Source organism: Hylaeus volcanicus, chromosome 6, assembly GCF_026283585.1.
Source record: "Hylaeus volcanicus isolate JK05 chromosome 6, UHH_iyHylVolc1.0_haploid, whole genome shotgun sequence".
Taxonomy (NCBI): Eukaryota; Metazoa; Arthropoda; class Insecta; order Hymenoptera; family Colletidae; genus Hylaeus; species Hylaeus volcanicus.
Window position 1 is genome coordinate 3,696,489 of NC_071981.1, and position 12,344 is coordinate 3,708,832.

The window sequence follows — 12,344 nt, forward strand, 5'->3', positions numbered from 1 at the left end:
AGGAAGATCTAGGTTGCCTTATGGTGGAGTTATTTTCCTGTGTTTATTGTTTTATTTTTGATTTTATAGCATTAGTGCTATACAATATTTATTTCATCTGTTGGAATCGTTTTTAAATTAATCTTGTATGGGCCAATTGTCGGTCCTATGGTTCCAGTATTTCAAATCTTTTTCAAATTTCGGTGCAAAGGTGCTGCGTATAGTGGAAACTAGTCTTGTTTTAGGACATTTTTGCAAAGGAATTGTTGTTCAGAATCGTCTCAGCTACCCCCATTTCCGGCTCCTCCCCGAGTTTTGGGACACCCTGTATAGGAAGATCTAGGTTGCCTTATGGTGGAGTTATTTTCCTGTGTTTATCGTTTTATTTTTGATTTTATAGCATTAGTGTTATACAATATTTATTTCGTCTGTTGGAATCGTTTTTAAATTAATCTTCTATGGGCCAATTGTCGGTCCTATGGTTCCAGTATTTCAAATCTCTTTCAAATTTCGGTGCAAAGGTGCTGCGTATAGTGGAAACTAGTCTTGTTTTAGAACACCATTGAAGCGTGGCCTCTTGGAGGGAGGATAGCTCACGGGGTAGGAAAATTTCGCCAGGACAAGCAGCGTATTCAAATTTCGATGCTAATTTTATTGACTTAACACTAGGCTGAACGTCCGTTATCGTTGTCATCGTTACTAGCACGGAGATACAGAAATAACGCTGGATGGCTGGACTCCACGCAGGAGAACGCTAAAATCCATAACTATAACATTGGTATTAGCTACGAAACCATGAGCTAATTCTGCAGATAGAAACGTTCTCTTTTATAGTATAAACTTTTAAGACTTCTATAATGGGAGTAAAGTCAATGAACATAATATTAATAAGTGTATGCATAAGTTTCATATGTTACATTTAGACCAAGTATTTTTGTTATTGACACGCTTGGTCAACTCGCAACCAAACGAACGATTAATAAACTGTAGTTGTTGACATAAGCGTAGAGTCCATTTGATTAACAAACTAATTCAGCACGAAGACTTATTAAACTTGCGCATACACATATTACTTACCGAATCGCGATTACAAAGCTGAAAACGTACCTGCTTATCGTAAATTTTTAAAGCTTCCGTTAGAAATATCGTGCTGACCTAGCTCGCGATAGGGTCCGTTTCGCGAGTGATCGCTGTCAGTAGATAACAGCCACTCCTTGATACTTTCCAATCGACCCAGCATCGCGTGCGCCTTCTTCTTGCGTTTCTTTTCGCAGGCTTATCTTCCGTTTTTATCATGCGTATGCGTGCACCGCGTTTCCTGTTTCACCTACGACCAACCAGTTTCCCCCCATCGCGGCTTATCCTCTCCTTACACCGTCAAGGTCGACGAAATCGTGGAACCGAGCGCGTTCGAGCTAAATCGGGTAACTTCGATGCAATGCGTGTTTCTCTGTAAAGATCCTACGTGAGTGCAGACTTTTCCTAAGTAGCTTTAATGGACGAAAGAGACGTAATGTTAGAAACGTGCCATATCTATTCTGTTCTGTCCACCGATGCATGCCATGCTTGTGTGTGTCAGAGACCTTTGATGCGAAGAAAGGTCCAATGCTGGGTAGCGGTCTGAAGTTTCTTAGCGCGCTGCTACATGGCTAGCGTCGTTCGCCAACTCCGTTGAGCACCGATGGTTCATCGCGAATCTGTTCTTTCAGAGTCCCAGAGGCCGGCCAGCAAAAGAAGAAAGCGGAAGGGCAGCACGTCGGGCCCGGGGAACAACGCGCCCCCGGCGCCGAGCAAAAAGAGATCGCCGGGGCCTAATTTTTCTCTGGCGTCGCAGGTGAGCCATTCGTCAAACAGAGAAGACACTTTCACTAAAACGTCGATATTTTGCTCGCGATTAAGCGGCTTTATCTCGGTTACGTGACTTCTACCGTAAATTTTTCCGGGGCAAAAAAGATTCGAAATTTAGTTCTCGATACATGATGTTATTTGCCATTTTGCTCCAAACGCGAAGATAAACGAGTTAGCGTACATTTTATACTGCCTAACTCAAGTTTCTAGTAGTCGGTACAGATGTAGTTAGCCAGATTAGGGTCGCGATATCTCGGTTACTATCGATCCTATCGAAAACTTGTATATAACAAAAAAGATTCAAAATTTAATTGTTGATAAATATCGTCATTCGCGATTTTGCTATAGGAACGATGGTAAACGAGTTATCGTGCATTTCCTAATGCCATGACGGTGAAGTTAGTGGTGAACGGATCGTTTAACGTTTCCTTGATTTCCCGTCGGTCTAGGACGTGATGGTTGTGGGTGAACCGTCGCTGATGGGAGGCGATTTCGGCGACGAAGACGAACGGTTGATCACGAGGTTGGAGAACACCCAATACGACGCCGCGAACAGTCTGGATCCGCACAGTCACGACACGTCCGGTGGACCACCCCCGCATCCTCACCAATTCCACTCGGAACCGACACCGGGGAACTCTTGGCCGCCAGATCGTGGTCCTGGCCCGCCACAGGGAGGACCCGGTAGCCAGGTAATTATCGTTTTCGTTGGTCAACGACACGCGGATACACGACGGCATCTTGTGTCTTCATTGTCTCCACTGTTCACTCCTTTATTCAGATGGATATATGTCCCCACTGCGCATGGGGTCGGAAAGTTCTGGCCGTTCAAGGCCGCTGAGCAGCTATCCCTACCATAGCGTTCGGCTACCCCGTCCCTCCATCTTTCACACGCTCTCTGTCGCTCAAATAGAGAGGTGTCACGGCGTGAAAGTAGGAGTCGGGCCTGGCGTGATTCACGGTTGGGGAAGTGGCCTTGAGCGGCCAGTTGATCTCGTTCGGAGTACAGGCTGGCTCACTAGACACAGACGACCTTGACACTCTTACCGACTCGAATAATCGGTGGAACCGTTGCTCGCAAGAATTGCAAAGCTTCCAAAGAGACGCGATTGCGAAAGAGACATTAATGCGTTCTTCGTGGATAGAGAAGACCTCGAGAAGATTCCAACTCCTCGTCAACTAAATACCTCGCGAACTCTTAGTTTCAAAATAGTCTTCGAATCTCTATCGAATTCTCCACTCCCACCCTTAACGTTTCCTTGATGGCTTCGTTCACGAAGAAACCATCTATGTCGTGACTCTTCCACCTCGAAACCGCGCAACCTTTGCGAACAACGCTTCCGCTTATTATTCGAGACAGCCAAGAGCTCTAGGTGGGCCGCGTTCAGTGGACCAGCCTGTACGGTAACCAAAGTTCGTAACTAACCTCGCGTCTGTCGTGTTCCAGGGTGTGCAAGGCGGCCAGGGTGGGGCGCAGTCAGGTGTACAGGGATCGCAGGACAACAGTCAGCAACAACAAGACAAGAAGAGCCCCGCGGTGAGCCAGTGAGGCCAGGAGTCCCCGCGCCCCCCCACCAGGGGGCGACGGGGGCGCAGGCCCAAGAACGTGGCTCCCTAGCGGGGCGAGAACTCTAACCTCCCCGGCGCCTACCTGGCCTCGTCAGGCCCCGCGGCCGGCCGGCTGTCCCACGTCGGCGTGCACCCGTTGGCCTGTCATCACCAGACCGGGCTGTCGAGCCACCACGCGGAACAGCACGTGCAATTGAGCCACGCCGCGGCTGCGGCCGCCGCCGCCGCCTCCATGGGGATGGAATCCTCGGAACTGGTGGCGGTGGCGCACTACCAGGCGCAACAGCTTCAGCGACAATTGTTGGCCGAGCAGTCGGGTCCAGCAGGCACGATGCTGCCGCCGGCTGCTCAGCCTACTGGTGGAGGCTTGACGCAGCCGCTTCAGCAAGGCCAGCAGACCTCACAATCTCAGGGCCAGGACCCGCTGCAGAGCTTGATGCAGCAGCTGATCTGCCTGCAGCAGATCGAGTACTTTCTCGCTCAGCGTGGTCACAAGTGATGAAATCGTCTGTGTCGATTAACCGGGCGGGGGGAGGGCGCGGGTCGCTAGTAGAGCGACCCCGGAGTAAGACTCAGAGAGACACGACGCTTGGAAGAGATTGGTGCGCGTCCGGTGGGTGTCGGAGCGGTTCGGTCGACGGAGGTAACCCGCGCCGCGACCGATTCCGTCGACCGCGAGGGTCGAGGATGGACGCACTGTTCCCGTTCGAGGGTAGTCTCGTTTTTTAATCCCTGGACACGAGGGAGAGAGGGACGCGCCGGTGTCCACGAGTATCGTCTCGATTCGAAGAGGACGGAGGACGCTCCGGAAGCGGACGAAAACGCACCCGTTGGGACACCGTGGCGAGGACCGCGACACGGCCTCGAGTCGGAGGCCCGAGCTTTTAAGCTCGTGTGATACAAAAATAAAAAAAAAAAAACATAATATGTCAAAAGAAAGGATAACAAGGGACAAAAGTATAATTAAAATAAAAGAGGGAGATCGACTGGGCGGTGAAACGCTTCTTTTTGGGGACGGGGGGGAAAAACGAATCGAGGTTGAAACGAATACAGTAAAAGAACGCCACGCGCTGCGGCAGAGACGATCACTCGCTCTGGTGCCGGAGCTGTGAATGAATCTCTATCCGTCAACAGTATTGATATAATTAATAGAATAAATGAATATAAAAAAAAAATTATTGTAAGAGGTATATGGTAAGTACGACGTATTGTGCAAGCGTATGCGAGATAGGAGAGTGTGGTGTGATGTCGAATAGGGTTTTGGGATTTTGGGGGGGGGGAGAGAGAGAGAGAGAGAGAGAGATGAGAGGATGCGGGTGTGTCAGAAGAACGGATCGTCTCTTAGACTCGAAGAATTTTCAAGCGCGGAGCCCACGATCGAACGCCAACGCACCGGCCCTGATTGCCCCTGGGGGAAACGAAAAGTAAAACGCGAACGTGGACGTCATTGTAACGTTTCACCCCTTTGTTGTTACTAATATTAAGAACGGAACGAGACCACGGTGTGAAAGGAGAGAGGGAGCGAAGGTATTTTGCACGTGAAACGCAGAAGCCGAGGTTTTCAAGCAATTCGCGTCGACGATCGGGAATTATCGACGGGTGCTAGCACCGGCCCCCGTAGCTCCCGAGTCGCGCAAGCGCCGTACCCGCGTCCGATCGTCGTGTGACCGTTCTCTTTTTCTCCAACGGAGCGCAGTACCATTTCGTCCGCCCGGTGTGCGCGTCCAGTCGCGAGCAAACTCTGTTACTTAATCGAATTTCGTTAAACAACGACGCTCACCAAACACACATACACGCACATAGACATACTGAGAGGAAACCATCCACCGATTACGTACATTACGAATCATTCTAGTATAAAGTTCCTTGCGCGTTACGTTCGTACATGATAAATGTATATGTTCCTCATTGTATGCTTATACGTTTGTTCCTATTTTTTGTATTAATCCGCGTGATTCGTTGTGTTCTCTTCCTTCGCTGATGAGCTCTCGAGCCAAGCAGAACGGGGCATTATATATACACATCGACGATTCGACAGCGTACGCTCGAATCTCCGTCGAGCCGCGATTCAACGCGCGCGACGCGACGCGCGGAGCTGACTCGAGAGGATCGCCGAGTCCGCTCCGCGTAGCCTGTCGCGTCCGAGAGCTTTATATCGAATCATCGTCGTCGCGATCTTCGAATCTGTCACGCGTTTCGTTGGGTGTGTGGATAAGTTTTGTAGGTTTCTTGCGATGAATCTACTAACCAAATGGAATCTACACTCTTCGAGCAACGAGTAACGAAGTTCATTTGTGTTTGTATGCAACTTGACAAAAGGAAAGGATATATCGACATCTACGCAATTTTATCTAAACGTATCCTATAAAACTTATGCATACTTCGATCACCATTTCCATTTTCGTTCCAGTCTTTACTCGAACTTGTAAACTTGAAAGAGGATATTAGAAATAGATTCGAGGTCGTTGCGCGGTCGTAGTACGCTAACCTTAACTGTAAGAAAGGAACATCGCTCTAGTTGTATATCGTGACACGTATCACATCACACGTACACGTCTGTATTTATTAGTTTCGCCACTTGGACCGGTGTCACGACGAGGACACGACGTTGGTACGAGCTCCGCTTCGTGATCGTAATTCGATGATAAAAAAAAAAGAAAAGAAACAAAAATCTCCCTCTGAAACCGCTTGAAACACTCTGCGTCTTTTATCCGTCGGACCGACGTTCTCCGTCTCTTCGCCGCTATTCGACTTCGGCCCCGATTCCTCTCGTAACCGTAAGTCCGATCGACCGTTTCGGCTCGTCGATCGCGCCCTGCTCGACTCCTTCGAGGATTGTTCGATGGTCGAGCCAGGCGTGGTCGACGATGGATCGAGGAACTCGACGCGAGCTTCGATCCAACCCGACGGCACCGTAAACTCCGAAGCAAAAATCAGGCGGCTCGATTGGAGCGTCCCTCGAAGCTGAGAAAAAGCTACCGTAGACACAGTCGACGCGTTTACCCGCTGCGAAAGTCCGTTCACCGCTCGAGATCACCGAGATTACAGCGCCAGGCGTGCCACGGTCGAGTCCTCGGGCGCCGATCGCGTTAAACCGAATCTGTTGAAGCCGGATCGGTCGAAGAAAGTCCGAGAGAATGATACCTGTGTTCAGGGTTGTTCGCTAGGTCGGGTGGCTGCAAACATTGCAGAGACTGTAACGTTCAACCCTTCCGAGGGTGTTCGACCGTGGCACGTCAGGCGAACGCTTTCAAAAAAGAGAACACGCACTGGTCCACCATGTCGGACCGAGTGTCGCGAGGGTCAGGGGAGAGGGCACGAACGTCGGCGTTTCATCACGTCCATTGAACTCTGCGCTTTCGGGTTGGTTCCACTTCAGACGCGCGTCTCTGGTGAAGGATATAGAACTTTTCGAATATGTACAAAGTCATCGTATACACGTCATGCATTATACACACACACACACGCGCGCGCGTATAAACAGACACTGATACATACACGGGGGAAAGCGTCGCCCTGCGGCGAAGTAAGGTCTGTCCACTCGACTCGGTCCTTTCAATTTTCTTCGCCCCCTCCCGCGTTGCTTTCTGGAAGGCGAAGAACGCGACGAAGATGTGGGGGACGCGACGATCTGGGCGAAGGGACGACAGAGGCGTACACGTACACGGATCATACGTACACAGACAGGTACAGTTTGCAACTACAAATCATTGAATTAGATAGATAAGCTACGCGTGAAGCCAGTACAGTCCCACGGCGTGAGAGTGTGCGAAGAGAAATGGTGGAAGGGGGTTCTTTTTTCGAGGGGGGTGGTTTCGTATAATAACGGAGCAGAGTGTGTGCATGACGCGCGAGAAAGTAACGGCAAAGAGAATGCGAGCGTATACTTTGAGCGAGAGAAAATGATAGCAAGAATGGGTTAATAGAGAGAGAAAGAGCGAGAGAGAGAGAGAGAGAGAGAGAGAGAGAGAGAGAGAGAGAGAGAGGGAGTGAACAGGACTAAATGATTATTTCGACACGAGCATGCGGTGGGTTTTAGGATAAATGATCTATTGACAAATGTTGTATATTATTACGAATTATAATGACACTATTATAATTAATTAATTAATTAATTAATTATTATACCCTAATAATGTGAATTGAATTTAAACGACACGAACAAAAAAAAACGAGGGGGAGGAGGTACACGCAAGCGATTAAGCGAATAGGGAGAAAAATTTTAATTGTTAGCGAGATGAGCACACGCGTAACCGGTGGACAAACCAGACTCGTAACGCCAAGTGCAGACCGAGTGAGAGTGGCGCGAGACCATTTCTTTGAAAGTGGGTGAAAAGACTTCACGTTAAGAAACTGAAGAAATTAATTCTAAAAGTAAGGCGACGATGGGAATAAATTTGGCGAGGTTAAAACATTAATCTAATCTTCAACAATTTCGTGACAAACCTTGAACATCGTAGACATTTTTTTTAACGAGTTTCAATCCGACAACTTGTTAAACACTAGAACAACCTATTGTACTATTACGTTAAATTTGAATAACGTGAATTGTTCCTTAAATCAAAGCTGAATTTTTATCTCGGCAAAAGTACTAAAACTATTCGACTCGATTTGGCACTAAATTTGTTTTAAAGGAGGGAAGGACGAATCATTTGACCAATATATTAGGTGTACAAATTAATTATGCGACTTTATATTCCTTCATTTATTATTCTAGTTTAAGTAGAAATACTCACTTTTGTTACGTTAATTAATTACGTTAAAATACTTCGGTCTCAAACTGATGGCTATTAGAGTGTATCTATATGTTCGAGGTTCATTAACCAACAAATTTTGTCTATTGTTGTTATGTATAGATAAATTGCAATAGAGATCAGGTTGAAGACTTAGGTTGATACTTTAATGTACCAAAACGACAAGTAAATATCTGTTTAAACCAGAGTTATAAACAATCGAATACAAAAATGCGGAGAGTTAACTTCTACGCCTAATAATTAATTATCTCGGTAAATGTTACCAAAAATTGCGACAGAAGCTTTGCTAATAATTGTGTCGTTTTAGACAAATATTTGACATTGATCAATTGGGTAGGTTTAGCGTTAACGTTCTAACTAGAGACTAAAAAGTATTTCTAAATAGAAATTAGAAGATGGCGGAAATAATTACTCTGGAAACAACGAAAAAATTACGGTAAAGATTTGGAAGAAGTGGTATCGAGGTAAAAAAAAGCCCCACCTTCTTAGCGGTTTGTAATTTTCTTTAAAAATAAATAAGCATGATCGATGCAATAATTGCTAGATTGAGAAAATACACTTTCAAAAGAGGATTGAAGAATGATATTCGCAGTGCTTTGTTATTCGAAGGATAATTGCTAAATAAAAAATTGATTAGCGGATACCTCGATAAACTATAACCATAGATCGAATGCTTTGCAGTCCTCCCCTGAAATACTAAAATTCTAATAGGAGTACGCTTTGTGTTCTTCCTCGCGAGTATCCAGTCGTCGGTCTGCACGAGGCGTTTCGAGCAATTGTCGATAAAACCGGCATTTCCCGTGTACATTGCTGAAAGGGAGAAGAGAAACGTGCTCGTTGCTGACAAGCAACGAGCAAAAGTTATCGTCGTTCCAAGTTCAGAGGACCGTATCCTCGCGCTCTCGTCACGGAGCTCTTCGAAACGGAGCCGAGCTTCTTTATTTCTCTCGGAGATGAGCAGAATTTAAATAACAATTTAATCAAATCAACGCACAACGATTTATAGTCGATACAACGATTAATTTCGTCTTTCTTCGTTAAATTTCTTTCGTGTTCTAAAATCTATTGATAATTTAGTTAACTCTTTGGGGCTAGGTTGATTAAAAACTGGTCCATAGAGATATTGATAATGTTCTGGACCATAGAGATATTGATAATGAAATAGAAAAAAAATGGAACTATGTGCGCGTCCGACTCCCGTTTAATCACTGTACCAAAATCAGTAAATAATCGTAAGTAAAAAGTGTACTTGATCCACACGTGAGATGAACGTTTCATAGATTAGGATGGGACCCCTAGGCAAGTGCCCAGCTGTGCCCCCCTACGTTAATACGGTCCTGTCGATAAGTGAAAATTGTAACTTTTACGATCCAAGACGCATTAGTAATTTATTTTTATTTTAAAATCGTCTACCTCTAAGAGTTGATCTTATAATTGGAATTTTTATTTTTATTCGACGGATAATAAATAAACGATTAGGTATACTTTATTCGAGATTCGTATCTAGGCGTGAATTTTGCTCATCTCTGGTCCCCGTTCCTTCTCGAATGGAGCGTGACGCGTCCGTCTCGGTTGGCAATTTTTCAAAATCCTTCGACAAACGCGTCGCGTTCGTTCGTCGTTGAAATAGCTGGTCGAACGCATTTCAACCCCTCGCGTCTTGAAACTTTTACTTCTTTAAAAAAAAGAAGAAATTACTTCTTATTTATATGTACTCGACCCTAACCCGTTTTAACTAAGCCTTTCTATTCTGTTCCCAATAATACAAATTACGCTTCAGAAGGCGGCCTCTCGAAACGAAGGCCTTAAATTATAAAGTAAAATGAATCGATAAGATCGAATTGCTTTGGTACAAATCCCAACATAATTTGAATAAAAATAGTCAAACACCGCCCCACCTTTTACTCGCCTTTAATGTTTTATTTAAGGTTATTTTTCATCGGTCGACAACGCTATAAACAAACGCCAAATGATAGCGATATTAACGGTAAATGTTAATAGATGAGAACAGAAATTTACTCATCAGACGAAACGTGTTTTTCTCGCAAATGGAGAGACGAAGGGGTTGAACGACGCGGAAACGAAACGAAAGGGAAGGGCGACAGTCGGACGAAGCCGTTTTCGTTCATTTGTAAATACGCTGGTCCTTTGAATTTGGCACTGAATCCGTGCCTGTACGGTCGGTGCGAAAGATACTCGAGATTCTCGATCAGCGCGTCGGTCGATCGCTAATGCTGGACCAGTCTTGAGCGACGAATATGCACCGATATAGTGTATAAAAAGAACAAAAAATGGGGAAGCGAAATGAAAATATTAGCGAATTAGGGACGATTAAAAAAAAAAAGAAAAAAAAGAAATAATAAAACGCGATCAAGGGATTAATTTCACATTTCCCCCCCCCCCCCCCCCCCAGTGGACATGGGCCAGCTCGGTATATTATATTAATATACATTCTAAGTTGGCCCATCGCCATGACCAATGAAGTAATAAAGAAGAAGACAAGATGAAGCGAACAAACAGACAAACAAAAAAAAAAAAAAAGAATTGTCATCTAATTACATTTTTACGCACTCCAAATTTTTATCCTCGTCATTTGTATCATAGCGACATGTGTTTAAAGAAGAATCCACATTATATGTATGTAATCAAAATTGTAACTGACAAAACGTTAATAAAAAAATGATATTCGAACTCGTCGTTCATTCTGACTCAATGAAAAGTAATTAAAGTTCGAGTATAAATGTTAATGTCGTAATGTTAAAAGTACGGTCGCGAAACACTTGGATGTTTAATAATATGTTGAAATCTACGGAAAGAATATCGTTTATGTTATTTGGAAAGCATTGATTTACATACGCGAAAGTTACATCTTTAAAAGTTTTATTTAAGTATTTAACATGCATTGTTACGAGTTATTTTTACGCTATATCGAGCACGTTTGCTGGAACGTGGATACGTAGTAGTTCTTAGCGTTATTAATTTGATCGTTAACTGTTACATTATGTTATACTTTTCATTAAAATTAAATTCGTTCGAAGTGGCGAATAATCTAAATTAAATTTTCTATTTTTTAATGGATAAAGTACGTGGCGCCATCTACTATAAAGTATCCAAGTGTGTAGACAAATTGTTCTACGTTTTCAACCGTAGATGGCGCAACCAGTATGCTCGAAACGTCCTTACAGAATGTATAGATCGAAACATAATTTTCTAACTAACAATATTACAATTTCACTACTGAGTGCGATAATATAATAATAATACTCTACCTAAGTACACAATGTTTTATTTATTCAAATACAAATGCAGATCGTGAGGGCACAAATATAAAACAACATACATTTATGAAAAATTAAGAATAATCTTGAAGTTGTGTATCATCGGCAAGATTTCAACTCAAATGTGTTATGTTTGACACGACACCTAACACCTCCTAAAGTCCTCCAACACAACCTAACACCTTCTGTAATACTGTGACCGCCTCCAAGAATGCAAACAACGTTGCAAATCGATTTCAACTATAGCTTGCACCGCGGGTTGCCAACTACTAGGCGCGGAAACGTGCCCCTGATCATTGGCAACCGAAGCTACAAACCGCAGGGCGGGTTGCTAGACACTAGGCGCGAGAAGATGCCCCTAATTGTTGACAACCGAACCGACAAGACTGGTAACATAGGTTGCCGCATAAAAGGGGCACATTTTGGTATCGGGAGAACATGATATGCGAAGAGATGGCACGGAGGAAATCCGGAACGTATCAACTAACAACTCTTAACGCCTTCTAACATATTTTAACATCTCCTAATAACTCACGAAGACTGACGTAATATACAGCATCGTACAAATTTTCCCTTAAATTTCCCTCCATTTCCTTGCACATTTCCCTATAATTTCCCTTCGATTCCTTGCTCATTTCTCTATAATTTCCCTTCGTTTCCTTACACATTTCCCTTTAGTTTCCCTCCATTTCCTGGTATATTTCCCGTTAATTTCTCTACATTTCCTGGTACACTTCCCTTTAATTTCCCTTCATTTTCTTACACATTTCCCCTCTACTTCGCCTCCGTTTCCTGGTACATTTCCCTTCGATTCCCTTCATGTGCTTACACGTTTCCCTTTAACTTCCCTCCATTTCCATGCACATTTCCCTATAATTTCCCTTCGATTCCTTGCTCATTTCTCTATAATTTCCCT

The 12,344-nt window shown here is 44.5% G+C and overlaps 2 protein-coding genes across 6 annotated transcripts in view; both read left to right on the forward strand.

Annotated features, from left to right (window-relative positions):
- LOC128878725 (LIM domain-binding protein 2) overlaps positions 1 to 3,600 on the forward strand; it is a 191,382-nt gene extending 187,782 nt beyond the window's left edge. For all 5 annotated transcript variants that reach the window (XM_054127183.1, XM_054127184.1, XM_054127180.1 and 2 more), the window contains 3 exons: positions 1,689 to 1,813; positions 2,277 to 2,519; positions 3,275 to 3,600. In XM_054127183.1, coding sequence (XP_053983158.1) covers positions 1,689 to 1,813; positions 2,277 to 2,519; positions 3,275 to 3,376 — 470 coding nt within the window. In that variant the 3' untranslated portion in view covers positions 3,377 to 3,600. The remainder of the gene's footprint in view (positions 1 to 1,688; positions 1,814 to 2,276; positions 2,520 to 3,274) is intronic.
- Positions 3,446 to 8,132, forward strand: LOC128878476 (uncharacterized; the record flags this gene model as incomplete). Its single annotated transcript, XM_054126709.1, has 1 exon — positions 3,446 to 8,132. A coding segment is annotated over one exon (450 nt), but the record flags the coding sequence as incomplete, so codon positions are not given.
- Between the last annotated feature and the right edge of the window lie 4,212 nt (positions 8,133 to 12,344).